This window comes from Bos mutus, chromosome 4 (assembly GCF_027580195.1).
Source record: "Bos mutus isolate GX-2022 chromosome 4, NWIPB_WYAK_1.1, whole genome shotgun sequence".
Lineage (NCBI taxonomy): Eukaryota > Metazoa > Chordata > Mammalia > Artiodactyla > Bovidae > Bos > Bos mutus.
Window position 1 is genome coordinate 109125466 of NC_091620.1, and position 15333 is coordinate 109140798.

Here is a 15333-nt window from a genome sequence, read left to right on the forward strand (position 1 = left end):
AGAAATGGTTATGATGTTAATGAAGACATACAGATACATTATGCAACAATATCAAGAGTCCTTAGGATAAAGCCCACTTGATCATGGTGTATGATCTTTTTAATGTGTTGTTGGATTCTGATTGCTAGAATTTTGTTAAGGATTTTTGCATCTATGTTCATCAGTGATATTGGCCTGTAGTTTTCTTTTTTTGTGGGATCTTTGTCAGGTTTTGGTATTAGGGTGATGGTGGCCTCATAGAATGAGTTTGGAAGTTTACCTTCCTCTGCAATTTTCTGGAAGAGTTTGAGCAGGATAGGTGTTAGCTCTTCTCTAAATTTTTGGTAGAATTCAGCTGTGAAGCCATCTGGACCGGGGCTTTTGTTTGCTGGAAGATTTTTGATTACAGTTTCAATTTCCGTGCTTGTGATGGGTCTGTTAAGATTTTCTATTTCTTCCTGGTCGAGTTTTGGAAAGTTGTACTTTTCTAAGAATTTGTCCATTTCTTCCACGTTGTCCATTTTATTGGCATATAATTGTTGACAGCAGTCTCTTATGATCCTTTCTATTTCTGTGTTGTCTGTTGTGATCTCTCCATTTTCGTTTCTAATTTTGTTGATTTGATTTTTCTCCCTTTGTTTCTTGATGAGTCTGGCTAATGGTTTGTCAATTTTATTTATCCTTTCAAAGAACCAGCTTTTGGTTTTGTTGATTTTTGCTATGGTCTCTCTTGTTTTTTTTGCATTTATTTTTGCTCTAATTTTTAAGATTTCTTTCCTTCTACTAACCCTGGGGTTCTTCATTTCTTCCTTTTCTAGTTGCTTTAGGTGTAGAGTTAGGTTATTTATTTGACTTTTTTCTTGTTTCTTGAGGTGTGCCTGTATTGCTATGAACTTTCCCCTTAGGACTGCTTTTACCATGTCCCACAGGTTTTGGGTTGTTGTGTTTTCATTTTCATTCGTTTCTATGCAAATTTTGATTTCTTTTTTGATTTCTTCTGTGATTTGTTGGTTATTCAGCAGCGTGTTGTTCAGCCTCCATATGTTGGAATTTTTCATAGTTTTTCTCCTGTAATTGAGATCTAATCTTACTGCATTGTGGTCAGAAAAGATGCTTGGAATGATTTCTATTTTTTTGAATTTACCAAGGCTAGCTTTATGGCCCAGGATGTGATCTATCCTGGAGAAGGTTCCATGTGCGCTTGAGAAAAAGGTGAAATTCATTGTTTTGGGATGAAATGTCCTATAGATATCAATTAGGTCTAACTGGTCCATTGTATCATTTCAAGTTTGTGTTTCCTTGTTAATTTTCTGTTTAGTTGATCTATCCATAGGTGTAAGTGGGGTATTAAAGTCTCCCACTATTATTATGTTATTGTTAATTTCTCCTTTCATACTTGTTAGCATTTGTCTTACGTACTATGGTGCTCCCATGTTGGGTGCATATATATTTATAATTGTTATATTTTCTTCTTGGATTGATCCTTTGATCATTATGTAGTGACCTTCTTTGTCTCTTTTCACAGCCTTTGTTTTAAAGTCTATTTTATCTGATATGAGTATTGCTATTCCTGCTTTCTTTTGGTCCCTATTTGCATGGAAAATCTTTTTCCATGATCAAGTGGGCTTTATCCCAGGGATGCAAGGATTCTTCAATATCCGCAAATCAATCAATGTAATACACCACATTAACAAATTGAAAAATAAAAACCATATGATTATCTCAACAGATGCAGAGAAAGCCTTTGACAAAATTCAACATCCATTTATGATAAAAACTCTCCAGAAAGCAGGAATAGAAGGAACATACCTCAACATAATAAAAGCTATATATGACAAACCCACAGCAAACATTATCCTCAATGGTGAAAAATTGAAAGCATTTCCTCTAAAGTCAGGAACAAGACAAGGGTGCCCACTTTCACCATTACTATTCAACATAGTTTTGGAAGTTTTGGCCACAGCAATCAGAGCAGAAAAAGAAATAAAAGGAATCCAAATTGGAAAAGAAAAAGTAAAACTCTCACTATTTGCAGATGACATGATCCTCTACGTAGAAAACCCTAAAGATTCCACCAGAAAATTACTAGAAATAATCAATGACTATAGTAAAGTTGCAGGATATAAAATCAACACACAGAAATCCCTTGCATTCCTATACACTAATAATGAGAAAACAGAAAGAGAAATTAAGGAAACAATTCCATTCACCATTGCAATGGAAAGAATAAAATACTTAGGAATATATCTACCTAAAGAAACTAAAGACCTATATATAGAAAACTATAAAACACTGGTGAAAGAAATCAAAGAGGACACTAACAGATGGAGAAATATACCATGTTCATGGATTGGAAGAATCAATACAGTGAAAATGAGTATACTACCCAAAGCAATTTATAGATTCAACGCAATCCCTATCAAGCTACCAACAGTATTCTTCACAGAGCTAGAACAAATAATTTCACAATTTGTACGGAAATACAAAAAACCTCGAATAGCCAAAGCGATCTTGAGAAAGAAAAATGGAACTGGAGGAATCAACCTACCTGACTTCAGGCTCTACTACAAAGCCACAGTTATCAAGACAGTATGGTACTGGCACAAAGACAGACATATAGATCAATGGAATAAAATAGAAAGCCCAGAGATAAATCCACGCACATATGGACACCTTATCTTTGACAAAGGAGGCAAGAATATACAATGGATTAAAGACAATCTCTTTAACAAGTGGTGCTGGGAAATCTGGTCAACCACTTGTAAAAGAATGAAACTAGACCACTTTCTAACACCATACACAAAAATAAACTCAAAATGGATTAAAGATCTCAACATAAGACCAGAAACTATAAAACTCCTAGAGGAGAACATAGGCAAAACACTCTCGGACATACATCACAGCAGGATCCTCTATGACCCACCTCCCAGAATATTGGAAATAAAATCAAAAATAAAACAAATGGGACCTAATTAACCTTAAAAGCTTCTGCACATCAAAGGAAACTATTAGCAAGGTGAAAAGACAGCCTTCAGAATGGGAGAAAATAATAGCAAATGAAGCAACGGACAAACAACTAATCTCAAAAATATACAAGCAACTCCTACAGCTCAACTCCAGAAAAATAAACGACCCAATCAAAAAATGGGCCAAAGAACTAAATAGACATTTCTCCAAAGAAGACATACAGATGGCTAACAAACACATGAAAAAATGCTCAACATCACTCATTATCAGAGAAATGCAAATCAAAACCACTATGAGGTACCATTTCACACCAGTCAGAATGGCTGCGATCCAAAAGTCTACAAATAATGAATGATGGAGAGGGTGTGGAGAAAAGGGAACCCTCTTACACTGTTGGTGGGAATGCAAACTAGTACAGCCACTATGGAGAACAGTGTGGAGATTCCTTAAAAAACTGCAAATAGAACTGCCTTATGATCCAGCAATCCCACTGCTGGGCATACACACTGAGGAAACCAGAAGGGAAAGAGACACGTGTACCCCAATGTTCATCGCAGCACTGTTTATAATAGCCAGGACATGGAAGCAACCTAGATGTCCATCAGCAGATGAATGGATAAGAAAGCTGTGGTACATATACACAATGGAGTATTACTCAGCCATTAAAAAGAATACATTTGAATCAGTTCTAATGAGGTGGATGAAACTGGAGCCTATTATACAGAGTGAAGTAAGCCAGAAGGAAAAATATAAATACAGTATACTAACGCATATATATGGAATTTAGAAAGATGGTAACAATAACCCGGTGTATGAGACAGCGAAAGAGACACTGATGTACAAAACAGTCTAAAGGACTCTGTGGGAGAGGGAGAGGGTGGGAAGATTTGGGAGAATGACATTGAAACATGTAAAATATCATGTAAGAAACGAGTTGCCAGTCCAGGTTTGATGCACGATACTGGATGCTTGGGGCTAGTGCACTGGGACGACCCAGAGGGATGGTATGGGGAGGGAGGAGGGAGGAGGGTTCAGGATGGGGAACACATGTATACCTGTGGCGGATTCATTTTGATATTTGGCAAAACTAATACAATTATGTAAAGTTTAAAAATAAAATAAAATTAAAAAAAAAAACAAAACTCAACATTCAGAAAACTAAAAAAAAAAAAAGAGTCCTTAGTAATTTTTTTATGTAAATAAACATGTTCATGCAACTAAGCATAATCTGTACTAAAACACTTGATAAAATTAACCCAAAGAAAATGTCACACCTTTTGAAAAGTGTCTGCACTAACGAGTAAGGCTTGCTCCAGCTCCCTTACTCTGAACTCCAATTTCTCAATTTCTTCATTCCGCTCCTGTATATCCCTCTGAAGCTGCTCTTTAGACAGCAAAAGCTCACTGCACTTGTCCGTTTTTTCTTTCAGATGATTTGTTAACTGCTCAACCTGGAAATATAATAAGCAAAAACTGTAATGTTAAAATATGTAAGGATGTTAGTAATAAATCTATCCTCCTTTCAGATTTTTTTAGATCCTATGCTTAATTGTATTTTTGATAAGGATGGCACTATCACCTCCAACTACAGCAACGTTTTCTGAGTTGATGCTTCTAAGCAGCACTAAAGAGAAATAATATTGCTTTCACCAATTCTTTTAAGAGAGTTCTGTTAAGACTAAGGCTTTCCCTAGCTAGGAGGAAAAAATAAATGCATTTTTGAATAATGTTGAATTGCTAGCTCTAATGGCACAACCACACTAAAACCTAATAAAGAAAACAAGTTTACACAGTACTTACATTCATATGTGAGATACAATGACCTAAAAAACTTTCATGGATTATACTTTTCTTTCCACCAACGGTTTATCAACATATATAATAATACAGTGGTTCTAAAATACCATAGGGACAGAAGGGAACTGGGGACCTTTAATACAGTTACTTGGAAAAAAGCTTTTCAGCCCACACATTCCACCAGCCTAGGAGAGGGATCAGGATGCCAGGCAGTGCAAGGGATCCATGTGCCCTGAAAAAGTGATTTGGATAAGAAGCAGATGGAAGGATATAGGAAAGATCAGTAAGAGAGCTTGTGAAATTAGTTGTGCTCAAATGGAGAAAGCTTATTAAAAAAAGAAATATGATGGTAAGAAAAAAGAAACTCTACCTTATTTCAGTGAGATTCTTAGAGGAAATTATCTAAAAATGGCACTTCTTCCTTAAAACATTAAAAGAAATGCTAGCTTACCTACAATTAGAGGTTGAGAAAGGACAGTAATAAAGCCTGAGGAGAAGCCTGAACAACCAAGGCTGGACTAAGACTTGAAGTAAGGTTAAAGGAGAAGACAATAAAGCAGGCAGAGCAAAATGGCACAATGTACTGGTAACAGCTAGATGTTTCTTTTTTTTTTTTTTTGGTCCTGAGAAAATCAGAAGCTAGAGAATCAGATCTGGCTAAATAAGAAGAAAACAAATGGATCACAATGTTTTGGAAGAAAATCAAACACATACTTTTTGTTAGTTTCCTAACTTAGTTTCCTAAAGTTTTATGAATGAGGCAAATTACCCTTTTTAATAATAAGGAAACAAATAGTAGGAAATGACTAAGTTCTAGAGCTTAAATATTCTTTTCAGATTCAACAAACACACAGCTATTTTTCAAAATCTAGAATATGTCAGGAACACAAAGAGTGACTATGAACTGTGGGGACTGCTAACTTTTCTACTGCTCCAGTAGATAACGCTTTTCTACATCAGATTCCTTCTGGTTTTTTGTTTTTAAAGATACCTTTTGTTAAATAAGACTGTAGATAACATTTTACGACAATGAGTTATAGGTATTTTATACTTCTTTGGTATCTTTACCTTCTCATATTGAAGTAATATTTAAGTTTCTGATTTTGAAAACTGATATACAATAGAAAGAATTCAAGTTTTTTAAGATATGAATCTTACTTTATATATAATATACAAATTAACGTACGGAAGACAGTATCAATAAAAACATTACCTCTCTAGTTTGGTGTTCACTGACAGGCTGGAATCGAGGCACGACCTTAAGTTGTTGTTCTAGTTTCTGTATTTCCTGTTGGAATACATCTCTCTCGTGTTCTCTATCGACAGCTTGCTCCTAAAGTTTAATAATGATAGTAACTGAAGAAATAATATTTATTGACGTTATTATTTCCCTTACTTCCCTTTAATTGTAGGCACAGTTGCCTGTTTGAAGATGAACGACTGATGATCACAGAAATGCTCCAAACCAAAAAGGTTTAAAAAGATAACACTTGTTGCGTGGTACATAGCCTAGTAGGGCTCTTGTATGATACATAACCCACGGCTCTTCAGCAAAAATGCAAGCACTTAAATGTTATCTGAAGCACAACACTTTTTACAATTCAAGTAATGTTAAATACAAAATGAAATTAAAATGGTCTCCTTAAAATGCATTTACTTTTTTGGAACAAAGGAGGACTCCCAATATTTAGGCAAAATAAGTAGAACAAATTGTGTTGTAGTTACATTTTTTTCATTTTAATATAGGTTTTTTAAAATACCTAAAATTACAATGTATTTTAGAATCTGATTCTCTGATCTGTGAAGATAACATAAGACTTAATGAAACTCCAAAGAAGAAAATCCACATGAAATTAGAGATTTAACATCTTTTTTGGAAGACAGTAATGACAGCATAAAACAGCTGCAGTTCTTTGCTTCCAGGGCACACTGTTACTCGTGTGTATACGTTTTATGGGTGAAATGGTGGACAGTTAGCTCTTAGGATCCTTACTTGGTCTGACTACTGGTTCAGAAAAAGGCTAGGACAAGTTTCTTAACTATGAATCTGGAAAGGCTAACTGGTAGGGCTTATTCGTAATCTGTTGGTACTGCTTTTAATTCTAAAAGCTGCATAATAAAAATTTTTAAGTAATACTTTTTAATTAATTAGATGACACAGATAAAAATAGTAGAATTTAAGTCTTTTCATAATTTAAAATCCACAACATAGAACAGTAGCAAGTAGCATTCCCATGAAAAAGTTATTAAAGTTGAGAATACTTACATCTAAAAATTTTCTCATTTTTTCTAACTGCTTTTCCAGTGCTTGGTTTTGTTGCCTTAAATCCATTAGTTCAGCATTTTTCTCCTGTTCCAGTTCTATAAATCTACTGACTTGCTCTTCGACGTCCATTTCTAGAGCTTTCACTTGTTTTTGAAGGTCATCACGCACTTTTTCAGCTTGACACTGTACCTCTAGTTTTTCCTTCATCAGTTTTTCTGTCTCCTGTAGTAATTCTGTTCATGAATGCAAAAACATACTACATTAAGTCACAATTAATGATGTTATGATAAGGAAATCACCCATAACTGTGTTCAGATTTTAACTTCATGAAGTTAAGGGGCTGAGTTTCATTTCAAAAACATGTGAAAAAGGAAAATACTTATGTGAAAATATCAAAATAACACATTCCGATATAAGTAAGCAAGCTAGTATCAATAAAATCATACAGAATTAACAAAAAGAATTATGTCCTATCACTAAAAACAATAAAAGAACACAGCAAATGACCCCCTCAAAGTCCACTTTCACTACAAGGAAACGAGCAAAATCTAACCAAATGCAAGCACAGAAATAACTCACCTCAGGCGAAAGTCAATCCATTCCAAACCTGTAAAGTCATTTTTATATGCATACACAACACACACGAAAATCAAATACTGTAAATTTTTAACCAAGGTAAGTAAGAGTTACAGAAAAGAAACATAACCAGAATCAGAATTTCCTGTTAGTCTTTCTCCTTATTTGATCCACATTCCTGAGTTAGTCTTACACATTCACATGTATGTGTATCAAGGGAAAACTGACAAGTATGAGAGGCAGTGTGGTGCTTAAGCGCAAAGACTGTGGGTTAACATCCTAACTCTACCACTTCTGACATTTAATATGATGTCCTTCAATTTCCTTGTATGTCAAATGGGAGTTAATAACAGTACTGACCTCTGAGTTATTTCCCCACAATAAGTTAATTTATAATATATCAAATAAGTTAATATATCAATGTGTGAAAAATAGTGCCTAGACTATGTAAGGACTACATATACATGTAAGTTTTAGCTATTATTAGTCATACAATAATAAATTTTATACAGCAAAGTAAAACAATTGTCTAATGAAGAAAATGGAATGACTGTAACTCCAGAGTCTTTACACTAACTGGTCTGTCGACACTGTACTCAGGATTAAGAATCTACAGAAAGCAGCTTTCCTTTTAAACGGATTAAGAATCTACAGAAAGCAGCTTTCCTTTTAAACAACGCTGATTTAGATGTTAATACAAAAGTAATCAACCAGAAAGTCTCTTCACTAAATTTCACTGATCTTGTTGATACCATCATCTTAGATACTGATTTAGAAAAGAGTACTGTAAAAAGGCATAGGTTGTAAGAACTTAATATATTCGTTAAAGAAAATAACTTTTAATTTATATTATATTGCCTACCACTATTTCATCCATTTTCTTGAAAAAACTGAAATAGTCTTAAGCTCTGTGGGAATAATATGATGATGGTCACTATGAATCTCAGTTTTTAATTCCAAATTTTTATTGTAAGAAAAGTTTTTTTTGTTGTTAGAAAAACTTGTAAGTATAAAACACAGCAGCAAAATTAGAGATATATTAGTTGACTGAAAAATCCAAGGGTCACCCAATGGCCATGCAACTGTGTAAACACACCTGCTCCAGGCGCTGCATCGACTGCAGCATCTACTAGTCCTATTAGGAAAAAACACACACACATACAACAAAACATGGTGATTTACATGTCAGCTATTTCCTAAAACACAGTAATATATACACACACACAAAACAACTAGGAGTAAAAGCTGAACATACTGTCACAGGTTACATTTTGAGACGTATTCAAATTCTTTGAATATTGTACATGCATGATAAACACACTTTGCACATGAAAAAGGACAACCCTAAACCTGTGTTAAACAAATCTGAGCAACCAGAAAAGTTTTACCATATTATAAAAATGTATGTTGTATCTCTAAATTGATAAAATTTAATTAGTAAAACTAAACATTTATAATTCTAACTGCATGTATAATATAAAGATGAAAGTGAAAGTCACTCAGCTGTGTCCGACTCTTTGTGACCCCATGGACTATAATACAGCCCATGGAATTCTCCAGGCCAGAATACTGGAGTGGGTAGCCGTCCCTTCTCCCAATCCAGGAATCGAACCGGGGTCTCCTGCATTGCAGGCAGAGTCTTTACCAACTGAGCTACCAAGGAAGCCATAATATAAAGGTGAAAGGATATGACTAAAAGGATTTAAAGTTCCACTGTTACAAAGACTGACATCTATTTTTTAAACCACTAATTTACCTAATTTTTCATTTAAGAAAAGATTAGAGGTTATCAGTAAACTTATTTATTCTTTGACCTCCTGCTTATATTCAACTAAATGTCAGCCTGCTTCTAATAGCCTTTTCAATCTATTATCTTGCAGGGTGAAATCCACCCCACCCTGCTCACAACTAGTGCCAGATCAGTGCTCTTAGTTAGTTAATCCAGGTGTACATTTTGCTGCCTTTCTGCAATTAAAAGAACTAAATCTCATACAACTTAAAAAAAAATCCTGCTTCATTATATCCAGCGTTCTCTTTAGGCAGAGGTTTGAGGAAATACAAAGAATTATCATTCCTGTTATCATATGCCAAAGGAAAAAGAAGGAAAAAACCAAACCTGATTCCACATGGTTGGCTAATAAGACAATTACCAGTAAGGTAGATTTTCTTATTATTTTTCAATCCTTATATAAAGCATAAATCATGGCACTGAAAGGGGAAAAAGAAGTCATGTTGAACTTTTAAGGAACGTTTCACATGAAGTCGAGAGATACGTACGCTGCTCAGCAGGGCCCGCCCCTGCTTTCATAGCCTCCTTCTGCCGCGACAGTAATTCTCTTTCTTCTTGGATCTGCTGTTGCTCTGCTTCTAGTTCTTGTAATCTACTACCTGCACATAACAACTCCTGCTCAAGACGATCTATTATATCAGTTTTTTCCTGAATTTGCCTTTCAAAAAGTGTTTTCTCATCTGCATAGCCATCAATGACACCTATAAATAAAATTAACAAGGAATGGTTATTATTTCAAATTTTGCTATTACATATTTATATTAAAAAAAGGTGTACTGTCAGCAAATTTCAAATCATTTCAAAAAAAAAAATAAATCCTTTCACCTTTTAAAAACCTTAAATCAATTTGCTGCTGATGATAGTAGCAACTATAATATGTTCAATACAGTATTCTTATTAGCCATTGTGTTTAAATATGAAATTTCTCTGAATTTTCTATTACTTGTTATGCTAATTTATCACATCATGTTGGTGTAACATATTTTATTAAAGAGATAGGTTCCTGGAAAGCTTAATATAAATCAAATGCCTGTGAACTGAATCACATTTTAAATATACTAGAGAAAGTTGACAAAGTGATTCTAGAAGCCTATCACCCACAATAGCATGGTATGATATAAATAGCGTGGGGCTTCAGAGGCTTAAAGCCTGGAATCAGCATTTAAAGGTGACTTCGAACAATTTATTAGTATCTCTGTTCCAGTTCCCTCATCTTTAAATGAAAAGAGCTGTCTTAGGATGGAGGGATTATGGTAACAACTCACCATCATTCACTTTTGTATTTTGTATAATTTTAAATACTTTCATATAATTCTATTAAGTACTTTCATAATTAAAAACTATATATAGTTTTAAAAGCTGCTTAGAGGAATTTTGAAGACAAGCTACAACTATTTTTCAGTGGTCATTTGAAATTAAAAGTAGATTGCTGGTTTCCAAACTTGGCTTGCACCAAAATCTATTTTTAGATTTGAAATTTCTCCATCCTCAATAGCCAACAGCAGGGTACTCACCCTCGGCCTTACTGAGCTCCACAGCCAGCTGTTCTCTGGCCCTGGACTCCTCATGAAGGCGCTCTCGCAACTCGTCTTGGCACTTAAGGGACTCAGTCACTTCTTGTTTCTGTCTAAATGATTCACGCATCAATTCTGTCTGTGTAACTTTTGCATGTTCCAGCTAAACAAAGAGGGAAAGTATATGAAGGAAGACAGAGTGTTAAGAATATCAGTGCCATTCTCTATTAAAGCTTTTAAAAAATTTTTTAATGAAAATAAAGATATACTGTTGAACTGTAGTCATTTAATATTTCTAGTGCATGCTAATATTAGTAGATAGCGCAGTTCAGTAGACACATTAGCTGTGCACAAGAAATGTATACAGAGATATATTCTAACTTTACTCAACAGAAATAATTGCTTCTTACTGTTAGTACCTGCTTTCTCTGTTTTTACTGAAACAACTATAAGGGGGAAAATTGAGCTCAAGTGTTTCTAGTACTTAATATTAACATTATTAAATTTAAAAAAATTTACCACAGCATTTTAAAATTTGCCATAGAAAATAGATTTTAGAGTTACTAAACAAGGCTTTTGGTGGTAACTTTTCGTTGTTGGATAAATCAGTATCCAACCAGCGTGGAACTAGTCTTGTTTTAAATTTTATCATTCATAACTTATTTGAAAATAATATGAACATACATTTAAGAGTCATAATGGGAAATTAAATACATTTTAATCACAAAATATTCTCTAAAATATCTCTAGTAATATGCTATTACCTCAACAAAGATAAAATTCATATATATATTTTTTTACTTTTGACTGGCAAAAGATTACTTTCCTTTAATGTGGATAACCAGTACATATTAATTTTTAATATTAAAAAGTGGCCATAAAACATGAACTATTTATATACAGCATGCTTCTGCACTTATAGTCAGAGTCAATATTTTAAAAATAAATCAACTGCTTCCCCATGTAATTTTTTTCTGTACATTATAAAATGGCTGCCTGGTAAATACATGAATCTCCAAGAGTTCATAGCTCTAACTAACTAGGATATGAGTTTTTTCCTTCTTCAAATTTACTATACAAATACAATACACTTACAACAAAATAAATACTTCCTTTAGAAAAAAATTTAAAGTTTGTGTCTATATTCTATCTCTTGACAAGGTATAAAATTTCATTAAAATGCATTTAAATATTACAGTAAAGCCTACAAGAAATATTAGGAACTTCAGTTTTACAAAGCAAAACAAAAAGTTGGCAGGGACTCAAATGCAGTAGATCTAGCAAACAAACTTCACTTATTATGGCAGAGAGTACCAATACCTTACTGGAATAAGACAGTCTTTCAAATATTTATGTAAACATTGTAAATGTTAAAAAATCTCTTCTATCTAGGTAAGGTACAGTTTATTCCTAATATTTATACAATACCTACACCTAATAATGTGAAATATATAAAAATATCATATTCAATATTCTCAAACAATAATTTAAAACCTACATCAGAAATACTTATAAACAATCAGTAAATATTTTGTCACTCTAATATATAAAAGCTTCAGGGGAGGTAACGAAACTATTCTGAAAGCATCTGAAATATAAGGTAGTACATCGTTAAAGCCATGAAAGTCATTAAAAGGGCTGAATAACTTGGAGTAAATCATTCACAACATTTAAAAGTCAAATGAACCTGAAAGACTAACTATGCTAAATACCCTGAACACTGTTAATAATATACATTTCACATAAAAAGTAGAAAAAGGTATTTTTTCACAGGATTAGTAGGCATATTAAATATAAGTTTCTTAGGCAGTTAGCAAAAAAACCTGAAATTAGAATCCAGGCTTTCTTTTTTCGTTTCTGGAACTAGAGCCATTATGCCAAACGATTGGCTCAATGACAATTCACTTAGCTATTTTAGGTATGAGAATGCCTATTCCCTCAAATACAACCAGCCTGCTTTTACTAAAGATTGGCATCATAAACACAGAGAAATAAGATTCTTAAGGACAAGCAGGATCTCTTTAAATAGCTTGTCTGGCGTGGCAGAACTGAAATATTATCTCATTTAGCTTTATGTAATTAAACACATTGCCAAGTTGGGGCTTGTGGACGAAATTTTGCCCTTCAATACATTAATCATTACAGGATGAATGAACCACACAACAGGAAAAGAAGATTCTATTCCATTTACCCTTCCAAAGACATTTAAAGTTCATTTCTCATTATAGCTTTTTTCACTAAATATATAAAAAACTGAAAGCATAAAACTATAAAAAAACCAAATTTTTATACTTACTGAATAAGGAGGGGTAGGCAGGGAAATTTTAGAAATAAGCTTTAATATGTGCCCATTTCTTTTATGAATAATATGAAAAATAGAAGTATTAATAATTACGGAGTTATTTTCATCCAAATGTTCACACAGAGGAAAAGGATGTGGTAATGGTACACGGGATTCAACCTCATAAATGTCTTCATCTTGTTCTTCCAACCACGAATCACTAAGTTTGACAGTTGCCAAATAGGTCTTGTACGAATCCATTCTAGAAGTTGTAGCCGCTAATTTTCCTCATTTGCTTTACCAGTTTTCCACTACACTAAAAAGTTCTGTTTACTTTATAAAGATATACCATAGCAGTATGAAAAATTTTCTTTGGCACTATCAAATAAACATAAAAATTAATTCATACAACTAAACAACAAAAGAAAAAAAACCCCACAAATAAGAAAAATTAGGTCCCCACCAGTCTTCAGCAAAACAAAACAAAGAAACCAGAACAAAATAAAAACAAAAAACAAAACTAAAAGCAAGTAAACATGTTTTAAATTAGAATAATGACTAAAATGTTGAAGAATGAAAGAATGAAAATATAAATATCTAATTAGCTAAGCAATAAAACTGCTCTCGCTATCAAATATGTCTGTGGAAGTAAAAGCCTTCCAAGTAAAACCTGGCAGGGAAAGTCAAGTTTGAAGTCTCCATAGCAGCAGCCTTAAGAATCGCAGTTGCAAAATTATTTCCCTTGTTCTTGCTGCTTCATTCAATGCTCTTCTGAACTGAGCTATTCAAACAGCCTCTCATGCTGAGCCAAAGGATTCTAGTCAGTGTCCCCTGAGGAAAGGTCAGAACACAGGGTGTGGTTTAATGCCTGTACCTATAGGTACACTGACAGGTGGAATCTGAATTAACACACCCACAAAAAAGCCTGCCTAACAGGATCCAAGTTCCACGTCAGAGCTCTGAAAAGGATATTTAGATAGTTTATAATGCTTCTAAGATAAGCTAGTGTTTTTCCATTCCATTAAAACATGTTTTAATTTAAAAATGTAAACTCAAAAAGGTCTGAATCCACATTATCAATCAGTTCTTCAACTATACCCAATAATTGTAACTCTTTCTGGAAAACTAAGTATTTCCTTTTGATATTTCCTTAAAATAACACCCATTCTTTTCAGCAGTCATTAAAACTAAATATAGATGGTTCGGTTATAACCTATTTCTACACTGAATTATTTACAGAGTAGTTGTTAAGGAAAAAAAAACACCTCTTTTTAAAGCTGCATTGTATAATATACAATAGCTGATAATTATACCACTTAACCTACACTATGAACTCTGACTAAGACTTAAGAGCACAAGTTGTATATAATGGCCCTCTGGTACCTTGAGAAACCTCGACAATAGTGAATAAACCAGTTACTCAGAATTTGAAAAGCTGAACATGAAAGTTGTTTTAAATAAATGAAAAATCTTTCACTGTGGTGACTTTTCTCTACCCAGTAATTAAATATCCTTAACTCACAAAATCTTATCTGCTATGGGAAAATCCCACACTAAACCAAGCCTATCAACAAATACCCATTTTTATGGCCACTTTCACTACACAAAGTATCTTCAGAGGAGTCAATACCCAAATCCTTCACAGTTTGTTAATAATAGGAGAGAGAAAATGACATTTTTTACTGAAAGCTCAGAATCTATAGCAATATGGTTTGGGATGGTGGAAGAGCATTGCTGTCTAGAATTCCAGACAGTTCGGTTCAGATCAGTCACTCAGTCATGTCCATTCTTTGTGACTCCATGAACCGCAGCATGCCAGGCCTTCCTGTCCATCACCAACTCCCGGAGTCCACCAAAACCCATGTCCGTTCAGTCGGCGATGCCATCGAACAATCTCATCCTCTGTTCTCCCCTTCTACTCCTGCCCTCAATCTTTCCCAGTATCAGCGTCTTTCAAATGAGTCAGCTCTTCACATGAGGTGGCCAAAGTATTGGGGTTTCGGCTTCAGCATCACTCCTTCCAAAGAACACCCAGGGCTGATTTCCTTTAGAATGGACTGGTTGGATCTCCTTGCAGTCCAAGGGACTCTCAAGAGTCCTCTCCAACACCACAGTTCAAAAGCATAAATTCTTGGGCACTCAGCTTTCTTCACAGTCCAACTCT

At 34.1% G+C, this 15333-nt stretch overlaps 1 protein-coding gene across 5 annotated transcripts in view; it reads right to left on the reverse strand.

Moving 5' to 3' along the window:
* The window catches only part of AKAP9 (A-kinase anchoring protein 9), a 166543-nt gene that overhangs the window by 35193 nt on the left and 116017 nt on the right, over positions 1–15333 (reverse strand). For 2 of the 5 annotated variants that reach the window (XM_070369876.1, XM_070369875.1), the window contains exons 23-28: positions 10889–11051; positions 9863–10075; positions 8682–8720; positions 7010–7242; positions 5957–6076; positions 4221–4397 (exon numbers count right to left, since the gene is read on the reverse strand). In XM_070369876.1, coding sequence (XP_070225977.1) covers positions 4221–4397; positions 5957–6076; positions 7010–7242; positions 8682–8720; positions 9863–10075; positions 10889–11051 — 945 coding nt within the window. Of the gene's footprint in view, positions 1–4220; positions 4398–5956; positions 6077–7009; positions 7243–8681; positions 8721–9862; positions 10076–10888; positions 11052–13184; positions 13910–15333 lie in introns of those variants that run through there. The other 3 variants (XM_070369878.1, XM_070369877.1, XM_070369879.1) reach the window with 2 other exon arrangements.